This window comes from Helicoverpa zea, chromosome 6, assembly GCF_022581195.2.
Source record: "Helicoverpa zea isolate HzStark_Cry1AcR chromosome 6, ilHelZeax1.1, whole genome shotgun sequence".
Classification (NCBI taxonomy): Eukaryota; Metazoa; Arthropoda; class Insecta; order Lepidoptera; family Noctuidae; genus Helicoverpa; species Helicoverpa zea.
The window spans coordinates 11,951,871-11,966,668 of NC_061457.1; the positions used below are offsets into that span (position 1 = coordinate 11,951,871).

Sequence of the window (14,798 nt, forward strand, 5' to 3'; positions counted from 1 at the left end):
ACGCTTGACGCGGTCGGTTTCTGGATGGATGACTATCTTGTCTACACGTTTCGGAAGATTACTGGATACCGGCTGCCGTTTGAATATTTTTGGCATTCGTTAGGTCAGAAGCCAGAAAGTACGAAGAGTAGAAAGAAACAAATGGAGAGAAAGTACAGAAGTTACAAGGAGGTATCCTGTTCCCCGGATCACTGAGCTTGAGGAGGTAAGATGGACAGTCACTGTTTATTATATTCCGATGCTAAGATGCATCCTGTTTGAGAGGAAGCTAACCCCAACATACCCCAATATAGGAAAAGGCTAGACTGATGCCTACCATAAAATTGATCTTCTTTTTTACTTCAACCATACGTAAGTTAACAATTGTTTACATTTTTTCCACTTCTTAATTCCATAAAATCTAATTCATTCATTGTACTCACAGTGCCATCGACATTAACACAGGTATAGTTAGCGCAGAAGTCTGAAGAAGTCCACTTGGCTCCGATGGGTCGCTCGACGCCGTCCACCACGCAGGCCACCGGCTCGCACTTGCCGCAACACTCCTTGCTGGAAGGTGGTGCTGGGAAGTACTTCCAACCCTGCGAGGAGAAGGTAGTTTGTTATTTAGATAGGATTACACAATTTGGACGAACCTGTGAAAGAGTTCTTTAAACTGTCGTATATTTCCAAACCTTGAAACGAAAGTTATTATTAATTAAAAGACATTATTTTAAAGAGTAATATTAAGGAGAAACTGTTCTTCGTTGCAATTACAGAGCTCGCGGTGCCAGTCAAGCAGATTCCAGTATGAAGTTCTCGTCAATACGATTAAAATAAGCCCAAACTTGAGCTAGTTGCCACATACCGTTGAGAAGTTCCCTCGACTGGGTCTCCATTTAACGAGACACACACATAAAAAAACTATGAGAACTATAGAGATACAAACTTCTAATTTTGATGAAAAAGCGAACATTTCCTTGACTGTTATTTGGACTTCATAAATTCCCAAAAATAACCACTTATAATAAATAACCATGAAGATAGACTTACCGGTTGACAGTCAGTGTGACACTGCTGCACAGTGGTGATCTTCTCGAGCTTGCCGTCCGTGTCCGTCTGCTTGCACAGGTAGCTCTCGCACGGGTTCACCGGGGACGTCCAGTTCTCGCCGACCTAAAGGTGAATAGATGAGTTTTAATCCTTACTAATATTATGACATGATTCTACATAATGAAATATGCAACCTATTCGTCCCGGCCAATCATCGTCGTGGCAGCAGACATCGCTTACCAGATGTCCCAAGTTCCCGTACTGTGGCACATTTCAGGTCGCCTATTCCTCGAACGACAGCCGCCATTAATACTCTCCTGAACTCAAACACAGATCTTGATGTGTTTGCGGATGAATGGAAGGTGATAATGTCAGCATGTTTGAATTTTTGTGAGAAGGATGCATGACTGAGTTAAAATTAGTTATAAGTTAAATAGTGTAATTGGCTTTGGCCGTTCTATTTAAATACAAATAAATAAATAAATAAAATTATAAAAGCGAAAATAATTCTGAAAGTTTATTAAGGCTATTGTTTATCCAAGTGCATGAAGAAGTTTAAGTCATGTTTGCAAAGTGATTTTGTTAATTTCTACTTAAAGTATTTCTCTCGTAGATAACTAAATGAGACAGAAATATAACGATGTTAAGTTAGTACTTAAAGAACCGTTTCTTTTTTTGTATGTATTTTTTTAATTTCGCGTCATTAAATTGTCAGTATCAACTCCTTTTAAAAACTATCAACTTTCACAGCCCTTCACCATAATCTACCTCACCTTATAAATGTCATCTCCATCTCTGCAAGCCACATGCACAGCCCTGGGACAGCACTGGAAGGGCACAGGCCGGGGCTCCAGCACGAAGTGTTCGGTGCTGAGCACGCTGGGGCACTCCGTGGCTGTGCAGCGCGCTGACGTACCTAATGCTGATGACTCGCAGCCTCACGACGCTTACCTACTCCTTTAAGTATCTCCTTACCTTATAAATGTCATCTCCGTCTCTACAAGCCACATGCACAGCCCTGGGACAGCACTGGAAGGGCACGGGCCTGGGTTCCAGCACGAAGTGTTCGGTGCTGAGCACGCTGGGGCACTCCGTAGCTGTGCAGCGAGCTGATGTGCCCAGGGTTGAGGACTCGCAGCGGCACGAACGGCATGGACCGTCTAGCCAGACTGCGTCGATCTGTTGGGGGGAAGGAAATTTTTGGAGGATGTTGAAAATATGTCCCAGAGAGAAAACCTGGTAGCTTTCTAAAACAACGTTTGTAATCGCAGACGCCAGTGGTGAAAAGAAACATCGTAAGGAAATCTACTAAATCTAGTCAAAAAAACTGAACTTGAAATCGTCTAAGTTTACAATTTGCAAAAGTATTTTTGAGTGTATTGCAGTCAGATTATTGCGTGCAAACTTGCGTGTGTCTATGCGATAATTGGACATCAGCTCAGACATCTTCTATGCAAATATACTACACTAATCGTTCATAAATAATTTTGATGCAATTTACTAAGTTTCGACTCCTTATATAAAGTTTTTTTAACTAGACCAGTCCCTGAATAAAGTTACCTACTGTATAATAAAACTATATCTTACATCTTTCAACATGGTCTGTGGTGTGGTTCTCGCCTTCTCCCCACCTTTGGACGCCGCTTCCCATTCCAGTTTCACCACGCACTTGTCCTTGGGCAGTTCTAAAACGTACCATTACTTTTAGTATCAACTTTTTTTGGCCTAACAATTGTTGTTTGTTAGCAATAGCCAGTTTGATAACCAGCTTCAATATGCTAAATTAAAGTGTAGACAATTTAGCCAATACATTTATCGATTGTGAACAAGGATACAGATAAAATGCACGCTTATGCTGTGGTTATTTAGTACAATTTTCTTAAAATTCACTAGCGTATGTTGCCCATAAAATTTCATCACCAGCTGATACCTAAAGGTTTCTGCGCACCGATCCGCGCAATGTTCCCATATGACAAAAACTTAGCGAGATTTACACTTACCACACTTATACTCCACGCAGCACTTCCCAGACACATTGTAAGTCTTGAGATCATGGAACTTGGGGCAGTCTGGTGGCTTGGGACAGGTCTCCGGTTTACACAGGAACTGGGCCTTCGGACAGCAGCCACTGTTGTCTATAACGCGCTCCATGCCAGGCTCAAAGACTTCCACCTCCTTCTCATCAGGTATGGGCGGGCATTGACTTGTGGGCATGCATTCTGGAATGTTCAATTTTGGTTTCACAGAATAGATAAAAGTCGGTCTGAAGTCAGGAGGAAAAATATTTCCTTTAAGGAAAGTCTTCTCCAATTTTTAGTAGCTTACAGACTTTCAAAAGTTGACTCTCAATCATTTTTACATAGGTACATTCACTGGTGGAACTGTTAAGAGATAACTTGGAAAATATTTTATTCTGGTTTCTAAAAATACCGGTAAATGTCAAGTTAAATAATACAATATTTTTTATTGCATAGAGCTCTTACCACAAGCAAACTCAGTGCATCCGTCGGCTGTAGTCTTCTGTTTCAGGACCTGGCCGAAACCGCAGTCCATCTTCTTGGCCTCAGTGCAGTTCTTCTTCGGTTTGGGTACTAGAAGCGAAAACGTAAATTCACCTTCGTTATAGAATGTTACAGAGGCACATCCTGGCTGGCGGTGTAGTGATTAAAGCACCAGCCTCTTCAATATCAGTGGTTCGATTCCAGGTCAGGCAGGTATCAATGGGAGTTATATGTAGTTTCTAATTACATCTTGGTCACTAATGATCGAGTAAAGGTAAAGGAGATATTTTGAGGAAACCTGGACATTAAAGCGGAATCGACTATTCGTCTCAGCAACTGTGGTGACTAATGTTCATTCCTTCTTATATGAGAAAAGACCTGTACCCTGCAGTGGGACAATAAAGAAGGCTTATAATGATGATGCAGACTGAAGTGACACCTTCAATTTCACTCACCACACAGATGTTCAGCGCAGCACTGGCCCGGCTTGGCCGGCTTGGTGATGAGATCCTCGGTGTCGGCACATAGCGGCGCCACACACGTCTGTTTAGTGCACGACACGTGAGCTGTGTTCTCGCCTGACAACTTGCTGCAGCTGCACTTTGTGCATGCATCCTCCTGTGTACGGAGAAAACTTTTGTACATATTATGTATGGGGTCCTTAAAGGGTATAAAACAGATAGGCAAATCGGTGATTTGCAAAAAAATCTCAGAAGAAAAAAAATTACTCGAGACATAATATAGTGGTAAGGCCACGTGTCCATATAAACCAAAACGGAGCAAAAAGTTTAAAAAAAAAATAGAATTTCGTATCTCGTCTCCACCCATTTAGTAATATCCCCGAAAAATTATATTGGTTGTTTAAAAACTTCGTCGGGTCTGCCCTTATATCGAATCATGGAGACAATATTATATAATTTACTTGTAAATAAGGGTCAAAGTAGACCTTACCTGCCACTGGTCGCCAGCGAAGTGTTCCTTGTTGGCGTCGCATGGGAAGCATTTTGTTGGCTCTATGCACGTGTTGTTCACTTTCACCTGAAATGAATCAGTCACTTCATAACTGGACTAAAGTACCAAAATAAAATAATAAGTATTTTTTTATTCGGTTTAGCAGTTGTGGCTAACCAAAACCTGTTAAAAAAGTTACAATATTTTTTATTCGTTTTGAAACATTATTGGAAGTAGTCGGTGTCGGAAATATGTATGTGGTATAAATACCAACAGCAGCTTCTTTTTAAAAGACGGTAAAACCATTTGACTTTGAACACAACGCTTACTTTATAATTTGTAAATTAATAACCAGTCTACCTTTCCTTCAGGACAGAAGCATCCCTCGCCAGCAGGCTGGTGACACTTGTCCGGATGCTCTGTGAGCTCATCACTGTTCTCACACGTCAACTCGCACGTCACGCATGCGCGGTACACGAGAGGCTCCGCGCTACAACACAAAACTAGTTTAAGTATACGGCCTTTACTTTGGGAAAACACTAGATATAAAACTCGAGTCAGCCTGATGTCTTCCATGTCTAATTACAAGCCTTGGTAGAACATTTATTTAAGAGTACAGCCATAAGAATCACTTCTTTAGCCATCAAAGGGCGCATAGAAGTGTTGACCACCTTAACAATAGGTAATTGAAAGCAGTTACCACAGCCGAAATCGGCAAGGACAGTATATATAACTTCTTATTTTTTTCGATGGTAAAAATCATCAAATGACTCCTCCCGCTATGGGTTAGCAGCGGTGACGGAGTGACAGACTTTTTCTGACTAAAGCCTATCGTGTTCTTTCGTATGCATACTATTACACAAACTTTCGCGTTTATAATATCAGTAGGATAGCTCACCAAGGATAAGGACACAAGTCAGTCCTCCAATCTTGCAGACAGACTCCCTGCCGCCGACACTCGGCCGCGTAACGCTCTAATGCTACGCAGGCGTCCGTTGCGTTTGCACATAGATCCGCTTCACAAGCCTCCACGAATGATTGCGGTTCTACTAGCGCGTGACACTGGGTGAAAGGAAAATATGTTAGAATACGAGCGGTTGTGAATGTAGAACAGTTTTATCTACGACATTAGGATTCCCTAAATCTTGATGTAAGTATGGGTCCAAAAATAAGGCAACGGACTAAGGAAGCTGTCTCTAAAAGGGAGCCAAATATTATTATTATATTACCTAAATGTAAACCTACAGCACATGTAAACTACATATACTTAATTGTAACATTGGACACTTTTCTGAACAAAAACAAAATTTCAAAAAATCTGTGAAAAAAGAATAGATTCGACTGCTCATAACTTCTATTAGACGGGGGGTACATTTTTGCAATCTATCTCAAGTATAAGGCCTTTAAAAGTTACCCCAGACAAATTTCGAGCCTCTCTGTAGATAAGCTTGCTTTGCAGAAGAAATAAGACAGTTGTAATAATATGAAGGCATACTCACAGCTCCAAATCGATCAGCATTGTACAGATTATAGCAGGGGTTGGACTCCGGTGGGGGCAGCACACACTCGGGCGGCGGGGGCGGCTGCTCGCACTGCGCCTGCTCCGATATGTCCAGGGTCTGCAGGTCTGAGGGAGTGGCTTGCCAGCTCTTGCCGTACTGGGGGATGATAGGGGGTAATTAAGTACAATGTTAAAGTATAATGGTTATTGGGGTAAAATATGATCATTGAACTGGATTTAATAGAATGGATTCCTGAAAAATAGAAGAAAAGGACGTCTTCTACATAGGGACGACAGGTACATAGGGAATCATGAACATATCAAATTATTTATTTTTTTATTCCAATTTATACATGGGCCTTTGCATTTTTTTTCGTCCTACTGCACGGCACAGGCCTCTCAAGCCGGGTTTTCACTATAAATATTTTTTCAAAATGTAAGACGAGAGATAAAATATTATATCTCAAGATGTAATATATATTAAATTATATCCCGTAGTCAAAAGCCGGCTTCACACGGACAAGGATTGAGCGTAAAACCACGCTTGGTCAATGCGAGTTGGCGATTTCAGACTTTATAATTCAGGTTTCCCGGAGATTTTCCTTCACCTTTTTATCAGCCATTGGTGTCCAAGATATACAAGGGGCGTTTGCGTAGGAGTCAAATATTTAATGCAAATGTAACTTACCTCATCAAAATCATCGGTTTGGGTGCCATTGCTGGTGACAAGCATCTCTTGGTACCCGGCGCATACGCCACAAAGCCCTTCCGTTTTGTTCGCGTACAAGTATGACGGTACTCGAACTCTGAACTCCATCTTGGCTAGGAGGACTGTTAGCTGTGGGATTGAGATAAAAATTGGTATATTAGCTACATAAAAGCTACTATAGAATGCTGAAAATACATATGAGAAAAATATATACTGTAAAAACCAAAAAAAATAATAAGATGATGATGATTTTAATCGCTAATTTAATTAAAATATTGACTGAAAAAAAACTTAGACAGTTTGTCGACATATATTTGTGATGAGTATATAACTCACGTCTTCTGTGTTAAAAGGTTCGGGTAGGTGATTTGTTAATAATGATAAAGTATGATGATGATTACGCTAAAAGCTTTGTATTAAAATGTTACCTCAACGTGTATATCCGGCAGCAGTATGGTGACATCTTGTCCGTTCTCCTGTGTGATGGTCACCCAATCCTTCTTAACTGGGTACTTGAATACTGCTTCGTTTTCAATCGTGGTGAGCAGCTGTAGAAATAAAAATATTTACTTTAAGCCCATTATTGGAAAGTTTTACCTTACCCAGAAAATAAATAATGCCGACGTTTACGTTTGTTGCTCAATCGCACAAAAAAATAAATTGTGTTTTTTTAATGGCAGTAAACAATTTCGATTTGCTGCAAGTAAATAATGGCAAAATACGAAGAAATTTTATTATATCTACAATTTTCGAAAATACCAGATCATTTATGTTGTGTAGTCAAAAATTAAAAAAAAATACAAACAAAAAAAAAAACATCCAACTAACCTTATTATTATCCTTATCCTTGCTAACATGGACAACCTTCTTCTCATAGACCAGATGCACAACCTTCGTGCAGACGACGGCATCATTTTCTTCACAAGGTCCATTAGTCGAGTAGACCTAGTTAAGGAATGGAGAGACGGTTCATTAATAAAAATAAATTTATTTGAAAACAACCGATTACAATGGTTATTGAGCTAAGTCTAGGAACAAAATTAATATTACATGAATGCGTCAATAATTAGCTGTTACAATTGTTATATCACACCCTTGTAACAGCTAATTATTGACACCTATTGTGCAAAAGTTAATACATTTTTAAAATACATAATGATTAGCTTAATTTGCATTGTATATCGTTCTCAGGAATAGATAGAAAACTATTGTAATTAATATTATTTTCTTTTGAAAAGAGTTCCCACGGAGTTTCTTGCCGGTTCTTCTTCATGAGACTAACTCTTTGAAACCGTGCAACTATAGTGTTTTGATAGAGCTTTTAAAGGTCTATTTAAAAAAAAATACTTTTGCTTTAAAATGTTACCTAAGTACAATTTGTTCTATAACATTCTACATGTTTTATTAAAATGTTGAGTTAGTGCTGACCAAGCATAGATGTACAGGGAGAGAACCCTTACCTCATACTGATGATGACCAGTCTCGTTCCTGTCCCGTGAGGCGAGGTATGTGCAGTTCCCAAGGTAGGGTAAGTCGTCTCCTTCGAAGGTCACGTATTTGGCTGGAGTGCCTACGCCGTTGCAAGTGCCTGGGTTTTGGAAAGGGGATAAGTAGATTTAATAATCATTCTAATAGTAATCAAATTCTCTTTGTAGAAACTACTAAATTCCTTAGTTATATAGTTAGCTATAAGGTTGGTTTCTTTCTAAAGGATTAAAAATGGATAACCCCTCTTTTTATGAAAGATACAGGGGGTTTAGTTTAACTTTTGTGTATATTGCGGGACAAGAAATAGGTTATTAAAATTCCTCTTTGTAGTCGTACGCTCTTGACATTTTTGACATTGTTCCTTTGTGATGGAGCACCATGAACCCATATTTTTGAAGTCCATCCACTAAGTTGGATAATTCCCATAGAATGTACTACCTTAAATTTTCCATTATTCCATCCAGTATTTTTTTATCATCCTCTTAATATAACATTAGGAAGTTATACTAACACTATAAATATGGAGAAGTCTGAAATAAAATATTTGAATTTGAAAATACTCACAATCAAGACAGTCAGCCGGCACCACACACTGGTCTCCCTTCCTGAGCTTGCCCTCCGGACAGTAGCAGCCGGGGAAGCACTGGCCGTCCTCCGTGCCGCATGCGACGTTGGCGGTACCCATCTCCGAGCAGCGAGGCTCGCACTGCTTGCGGTAGCAGTCGTAGTGGACGAGAGGTGGGGGACAGTCGGCCGCTGTGGGGGAAACAAGTTATTTTATATTAAAATCATTCGTGATTTTTGTAACGGCATGGGCTACGGGGTGTCGAAAATAAGCGTCACGTGTCGTCATATTATGTATGTAGATAAATATTAACTTAAAACACAGAAGAAACAAGCGCATCATTGCCACAAAAATACAGTCTCGTTTAACAGGTATTTAAGACTATTTTTTTAATGTAAGTATTTTATTTTCGAAAAATAGCTCTAAAAAGCAAGGCCTGGTTGTAGAACTCCACACCCACGTTTGGATCACCATTCCAAGCAAAACTTTATTGACTCTTGGATGCGGCAAACGATACATGAGCCAATTTTCTCTATGACAACACCTGTCTATCTTTTTACTTACGGCACTGCTCCTGAGTACGTCACCAGCAGTCCTTCTCTCTAGACAGATGTAACTGTACACTTACGGCAGTCCATCATCATCCTCCAGTTGGACAGGTCCACGTTGTTGTCGGCAGCGAGGCACTCGGCCACGAGCTGCTCCAGCAGCAGGCAGCGGCACTGCTCCTCAGTGCGACGGGTGCCGTTGACCAGTAACTCGGAGCAAGAGCAGATCTTCTCTAAGCAGATGTTACGCCATTTGTGTAAGTTTAGTACGCGGCCGCATTGGGAGAATGGCTGATTGCTGTAAATCGGTATGAAGGCTTTAGTTTTTTTTTGTATCCATTTAGAAGAAGGAGGGTGACTAGTATTTTGCAATTTATACCCAATCGGGACTTAATCGATATTTTTTTAATGTACTATACCTTGACGGAAATCCACTCGTAACCACGGTCGGTGCAATTTGGCTATTAAATAATATCGTGATTAAGTCCCGTCAAAAATGTCTTTACATTATTTACAAATATTACTTTCAAGACATCAAACAACCAAAAATAATGAAAAAATATAACAATTTTCTTATCGGACTCACGTAATGACATCACAAAGCTTCCAAGCCTTCTTCTGCTTCTGATCAGAGATAACCTGTGTCTGACAGGCGTTGGGCGGCAGGCCGGGCTTGGCCCAGCCGCGGCCGAACTCGTCTATACTGGTTGCTAGACGTCCGTCGGGCAGGCGCCGGTCATTCTGAGCCTCGCCGTCGAACGTGCCGCAGAGACCGTCCACTGAACCCATGTAGCTTTTGAATACCTGGAAAATTTTAGATTGAGTATTTTGTTTTGTTGTCTTGTTTGACTCCGTGATAGAAATTGGTTATATGGAAAACACTTCAAAAAATTAAATTAAATAATTTGGTTGAGAGTCATTATCATTTGCTTTATCTTTAGTATTATAAAAAAATATTTTTATATTTTCTTCTAGACTGTCAGATTGATGTGTGATGCATCCATGTGGATACGTTAGCCTTCCGTGCAGATTTTTGGGCTACTTTAAAAACCTGGTCAGTATTCTAATGAACTAAAAAGTTACAGTGAAATCCACGTCTTCAGGGTTCGGGAGTCAGAAGTCTAACCACCAGTCTTACCAAGTGCTATCGTGTCGCTAGGGTAATAGATTTGAAGTCAGATAGGCATTCGCTCTATATAAAACACTGATGCTTAGCAGCATCCAATAAAACTAAAAGACGACCCGAACATAACTAGGAAAAAGGTTTGACTGATAATGATGGTCTTTCCTAAAACAAATACAATGAAACACTCACCCCAATCTTAATATCTCCTTCAGAATTATACAGCACAGTGAAGTTATACTTCCGACTCTTGATAGCTATACCATTGCCAAGTCTTCCTACATTGAAGCTGTTCTTCTGGAAGCAGATCTTGCTGGTCTGTTCGACGGTATACTCGTAGTTGTCGTACTCTATCATCATGTTGGGTTTCACCATGATGAGCTGGTCGTCTTGGAGGATTATCAGCTCGTTCTGGCAGCCTTCGAGACGGCACTTCTTGCGGACTGTGAAAGAGGTTAGTTTATTCCTTCACGGTCGATGTGGTAGTTTATTTCAATAGAAAAACTACAGGAATGAAATAATTAACAAAGGTTATGCTTAGTTCTTTATTACAGATAAATAAGGGGTGTAAAGTTCCCTTAACAATTTATAACATTATTTACTTTGTAACTGGCACTTTTGGAATTTGAAACAGTTCCAATATAGCCTCCTTTAATATTTTAAGTGTCTTTACTTGAAAGGAGAAGTGAGGAAGTGCAAAGACTTGTTTTGTAACCTTACTCCTCAGCTATCCATACCTTTGTTTTGTAACTGAGGTCGCAAAGCTCTTTTATGAAGATGCGAAAAATAATACCACTGATATTCTCCCAGACTTTAGAGGAGATTGATTAATTGCCATAGTTCTTCTTAATGTTACCTAGTTTCCAACTTACCGAGTATAGTCCAAGCATCGAATCTGTTCTCTCTAGCCAGGATGTGGAAGCAGGCGTCGTATTTATACTCGGTGCCGTCAAACGTGTTGAACGTTCGGCCGGTCACGTTGCAGTATACTGGACGTTCCGGAGGTGGCACGCATTCGTACCTGAGAGTGGACAGTTTATATAATGAAGTCACGAGTTTTGGAGTAGTTATAAAGTTTGTAAAAAGTTGCAAAGAATGCTCTATTTTAACATTTATCTGGAATCCACGATAGGTACTACAGAAAGAAACCAATAATTTGTGATATTAAGGTAGTTGTTGACCAGGATGTTTTCAAAACGGCAAGCATGTTTCAGGCATCATAGGCATTGTGAAGCCAAAAAGATTATTATTTTATTAGTCACAAGAAGACAACAACAGAATACATTTATAAAACCTATCATACTTACACAGGGCACTTGCTGTATCCCGAAGCCTCAGAGTCCAATCTCAGCGTGTAGCCACTAGGACATGTGACTACAGAGCATACGGGGGTTGGAGTGACTCCGCCGGGCTTGTAGGGGGGTAGTTTCGGCACACACTTGAACTGTGCGCACTCTTGCTTCGGAGCTTGAGTGGGAGTCACTATGTCTGGTTTGTCGAGAGAGAAGGCTTGGTTTGGACGAGGTGGTGGGGGGAGACCTGTGGGTCAAAGATGAGTGTGGTTTTCATGTATGTTATATAATGACTGTTTTTAGAAAAGAAATTGTGGTAAACAGCAGAGTTAGCTCAGGATATGGCATGTTTCAAAAATACCAAGTTAAAAATTCAGCTTCTTGAGTACTGTGGACTTTTCAAAGACCTCTAGGGGACAACCAGAGGAATTTAGCTCAAAAGTATCCAACAACTGCATTACTGCGCATTTGTCTGTCCAAGTGCAATTACTACGATCACCTCTGGAGTAATCTCAGATATGTATAAATGCAGTATCTAATTTCATTTATATTACACCTAGCCACATTAAGTAGGTACTAAACTCAAACATAAGAAAATATGAAGCTAAAGTAAAACATTACTCACCATAACCTCCCTTCGAGAATCCTCCTTTAGAATATCCATTCTTCGCGTACCCGCCTTTAGAGTATCCGCCCTTCGAGTAGCCACCCTTAGACCCTCTGTAGTACCTCTGGTAGGAGTACCTAGGTCTTGGAGGAGGCAGCTCAGTGGCAACACCATACGAGGGTCGGGAGACACTGGGCTCCGTGGTCGTGTAGTAAACGCTGTACCCAGGAGGACATTCCACCTTCGGGCATTCCACAGCTGGAAGGAAACTTGGTACTTAGGTCAAAGATTGGCTTGTAAAGACTGTTAGTTGTGTGAAGTTGAATGCAGTGTGTTGTGCCCTTGAATATTTCCTAATGTCATGTTATGTGCTAAGGTACAATGTCATCCATGAAAGAAAATAACCCTAATTGTCAAATCACTAAGAGGAATATCTGTATATTTATCTGATATCCTATTTATAGAGTTTTTTACGCCCACAAGTTGTCAAAAGGTGCCGTAAAGCAGCTTACAAGCGGTGAAGCAAATCCCCTATTAAAATTGTTTATGTAACGCCGTGGTTTCAAAAATATAGCTCAGAAAGTTGCGCAAAATTGCTATGGTAAAAATAATTTCTTACCACCCGGTTTAGGTTTTATTGTAGTGACTGAGTTGGAGTGTTTATTGTGGGCTGATATAGTTTTCTGTTTGATTTTGATTGGAGCATGTCGGAAGGTAGGGATAAGGTCGCCTCGGATTTGTGTATAATACGTTCTCGCTGCCTGCCTAAGCCGTTTGGCGTCATCGAACCCTAGAACAGTTTCATGCCAATTCAACGCCAATTCGCCAATCAATTTTGAATTTTATTACACAAGATTTTGGAACGATATTCCTATGATCTTGATACTTGTTCGAAGTCATCTATGTAAAGTAGTCAGCCGTAAATCATGTACTATTTGTTTGTAACAGTCAGTTGTCTACTTGTGAAAGATACATTGCCTAAAAGACGGAATGAATGCGAGGAGTGAATGATAGAACGAGGACCGTCAAAGACGAATGGAAGTCGAGAACAAAATTACCAGTAGTAAAAAAAAATAAATTCCTATACTTGTTTAAACCAACCCCACCAAGCATATACTCACGGGCAAGCGTAGTTACAACAGCAGCGACTGTGGCCGGGGCTTCCGTAGTGACCACCACGGCCTCTTTCACAGTAGTCCTGGGCGTGGTGACCGTGGTGCTGGTGGTGCAATCCTTCTCATCATCAGGACAGTCCTGCAGGCCGTCGCACCACTTGTCGAGGGGTAGGCAGAGCTTGCTGGTGGGGCAGATCTTCGTGCCGTTGGTGCATGGCTCGCAGAGGCACTCGCAGGTTGAAGGTGATAGTTTTGGTACTAGGTCCTGATGGACAACAGTGGAGTTTTAAATGAGTTATTGGCCTTTTAACACACTTAACGCTTTCAGTTGGATTTTAGCTACCGCAGTGTTCAAATGGGCAATAATTCCAGCCCAGTCGATAAGAATGGCAAATATATTTGAAGATGTCTATGGGTGGTATTGCCACCACACCACATATGCCACCATTAAACACTTAAATATTGAAATTGCCAAGAATAAACTTATAATGACAATGAAGTTTTCTAGTTTCAAGTTTTCGAAAGAAAAAAAAGACGATTTAAAAAAATAAAAGGAAAAAAAGTAAAATGCAAAAAAAGTATCACTTACCGGTGCACACTTGCATTGTTTAACAGGCGTGCAGTCAGTGATGCCGCCCAGCTTGCACACGCACTCGTCGCAGTTCGACCCGCGGAATGTAGACCCTACTGGGTACCTGATAATGATATAACATTGACAAATTGTAAATAAATGACAGCTTTTGTAGTCTTCCATAGTGTATTAAATAAAAAAAAATCGTTTGTTTTTTGCTTTAGGCAGGCCCAGATTTCGCCATTAAACCCCTAACAAAATTTCTCCGCCCAGAGACACTTTCAATGTCAAATATACCGTAATATAAAACAAAAGATAGTCGTTTTAGTAACACTTATTTTTGATACCGTAAATTGGTGGTACAGGATACTTTTAATAACCATCCGAGACGTTCTTACCCTGGGACGCTAGTAAGACTTATATACCAGGGCTGCGGTAATCCTTTCGAAAAGTACCGTAGCCCCGGCAGGCTTTGGTCCTGGTGGGCCTCACTTTGTAGCCCAGTCCTGTTGATCTAAAGGTCCTAAAACCAGTACTCGTCATGAACGACTCGACACAGGAGCACTGGTCCCTGGTGACGCAGTTCTCGCCATCATAGTACTGCGTAGGCGGCTGGCAGTCGCATGTCTCGAAGATCTTCTCCACTCCTGGACACATCTCACATGGTGGAGGGGTTTCTATCTTCGCTTTGGCCTTTATTTTTGCTGGTCAATCATAAAATGACAACTCCTGCTGTTGGGTGCAGCGTGAGGGAGTGTCAGACTCTTACCATGTTTCTTTTTGGGCCCTTTACGT

At 40.7% G+C, this 14,798-nt stretch overlaps 1 protein-coding gene across 1 annotated transcript in view; it reads right to left on the bottom strand.

Moving 5' to 3' along the window:
• The window catches only part of LOC124631285 (hemocytin-like), a 51,919-nt gene that overhangs the window by 5,268 nt on the left and 31,853 nt on the right, over positions 1–14,798 (bottom strand). The window contains exons 42-65 of the mRNA XM_047165604.1: positions 14,022–14,127; positions 13,439–13,697; positions 12,336–12,575; positions 11,726–11,957; positions 11,291–11,439; positions 10,611–10,861; positions 9,882–10,099; positions 9,376–9,593; positions 8,747–8,938; positions 8,155–8,282; positions 7,523–7,639; positions 7,123–7,242; positions 6,674–6,823; positions 5,984–6,142; positions 5,383–5,546; positions 4,845–4,974; positions 4,485–4,571; positions 3,989–4,151; positions 3,516–3,623; positions 3,033–3,251; positions 2,620–2,717; positions 2,008–2,211; positions 1,033–1,155; positions 423–581 (exon numbers count right to left, since the gene is read on the bottom strand). Of these exons, the coding sequence (XP_047021560.1) occupies positions 423–581; positions 1,033–1,155; positions 2,008–2,211; positions 2,620–2,717; positions 3,033–3,251; positions 3,516–3,623; positions 3,989–4,151; positions 4,485–4,571; positions 4,845–4,974; positions 5,383–5,546; positions 5,984–6,142; positions 6,674–6,823; positions 7,123–7,242; positions 7,523–7,639; positions 8,155–8,282; positions 8,747–8,938; positions 9,376–9,593; positions 9,882–10,099; positions 10,611–10,861; positions 11,291–11,439; positions 11,726–11,957; positions 12,336–12,575; positions 13,439–13,697; positions 14,022–14,127 (3,994 nt within the window). The remainder of the gene's footprint in view (positions 1–422; positions 582–1,032; positions 1,156–2,007; positions 2,212–2,619; positions 2,718–3,032; positions 3,252–3,515; positions 3,624–3,988; positions 4,152–4,484; positions 4,572–4,844; positions 4,975–5,382; positions 5,547–5,983; positions 6,143–6,673; positions 6,824–7,122; positions 7,243–7,522; positions 7,640–8,154; positions 8,283–8,746; positions 8,939–9,375; positions 9,594–9,881; positions 10,100–10,610; positions 10,862–11,290; positions 11,440–11,725; positions 11,958–12,335; positions 12,576–13,438; positions 13,698–14,021; positions 14,128–14,798) is intronic.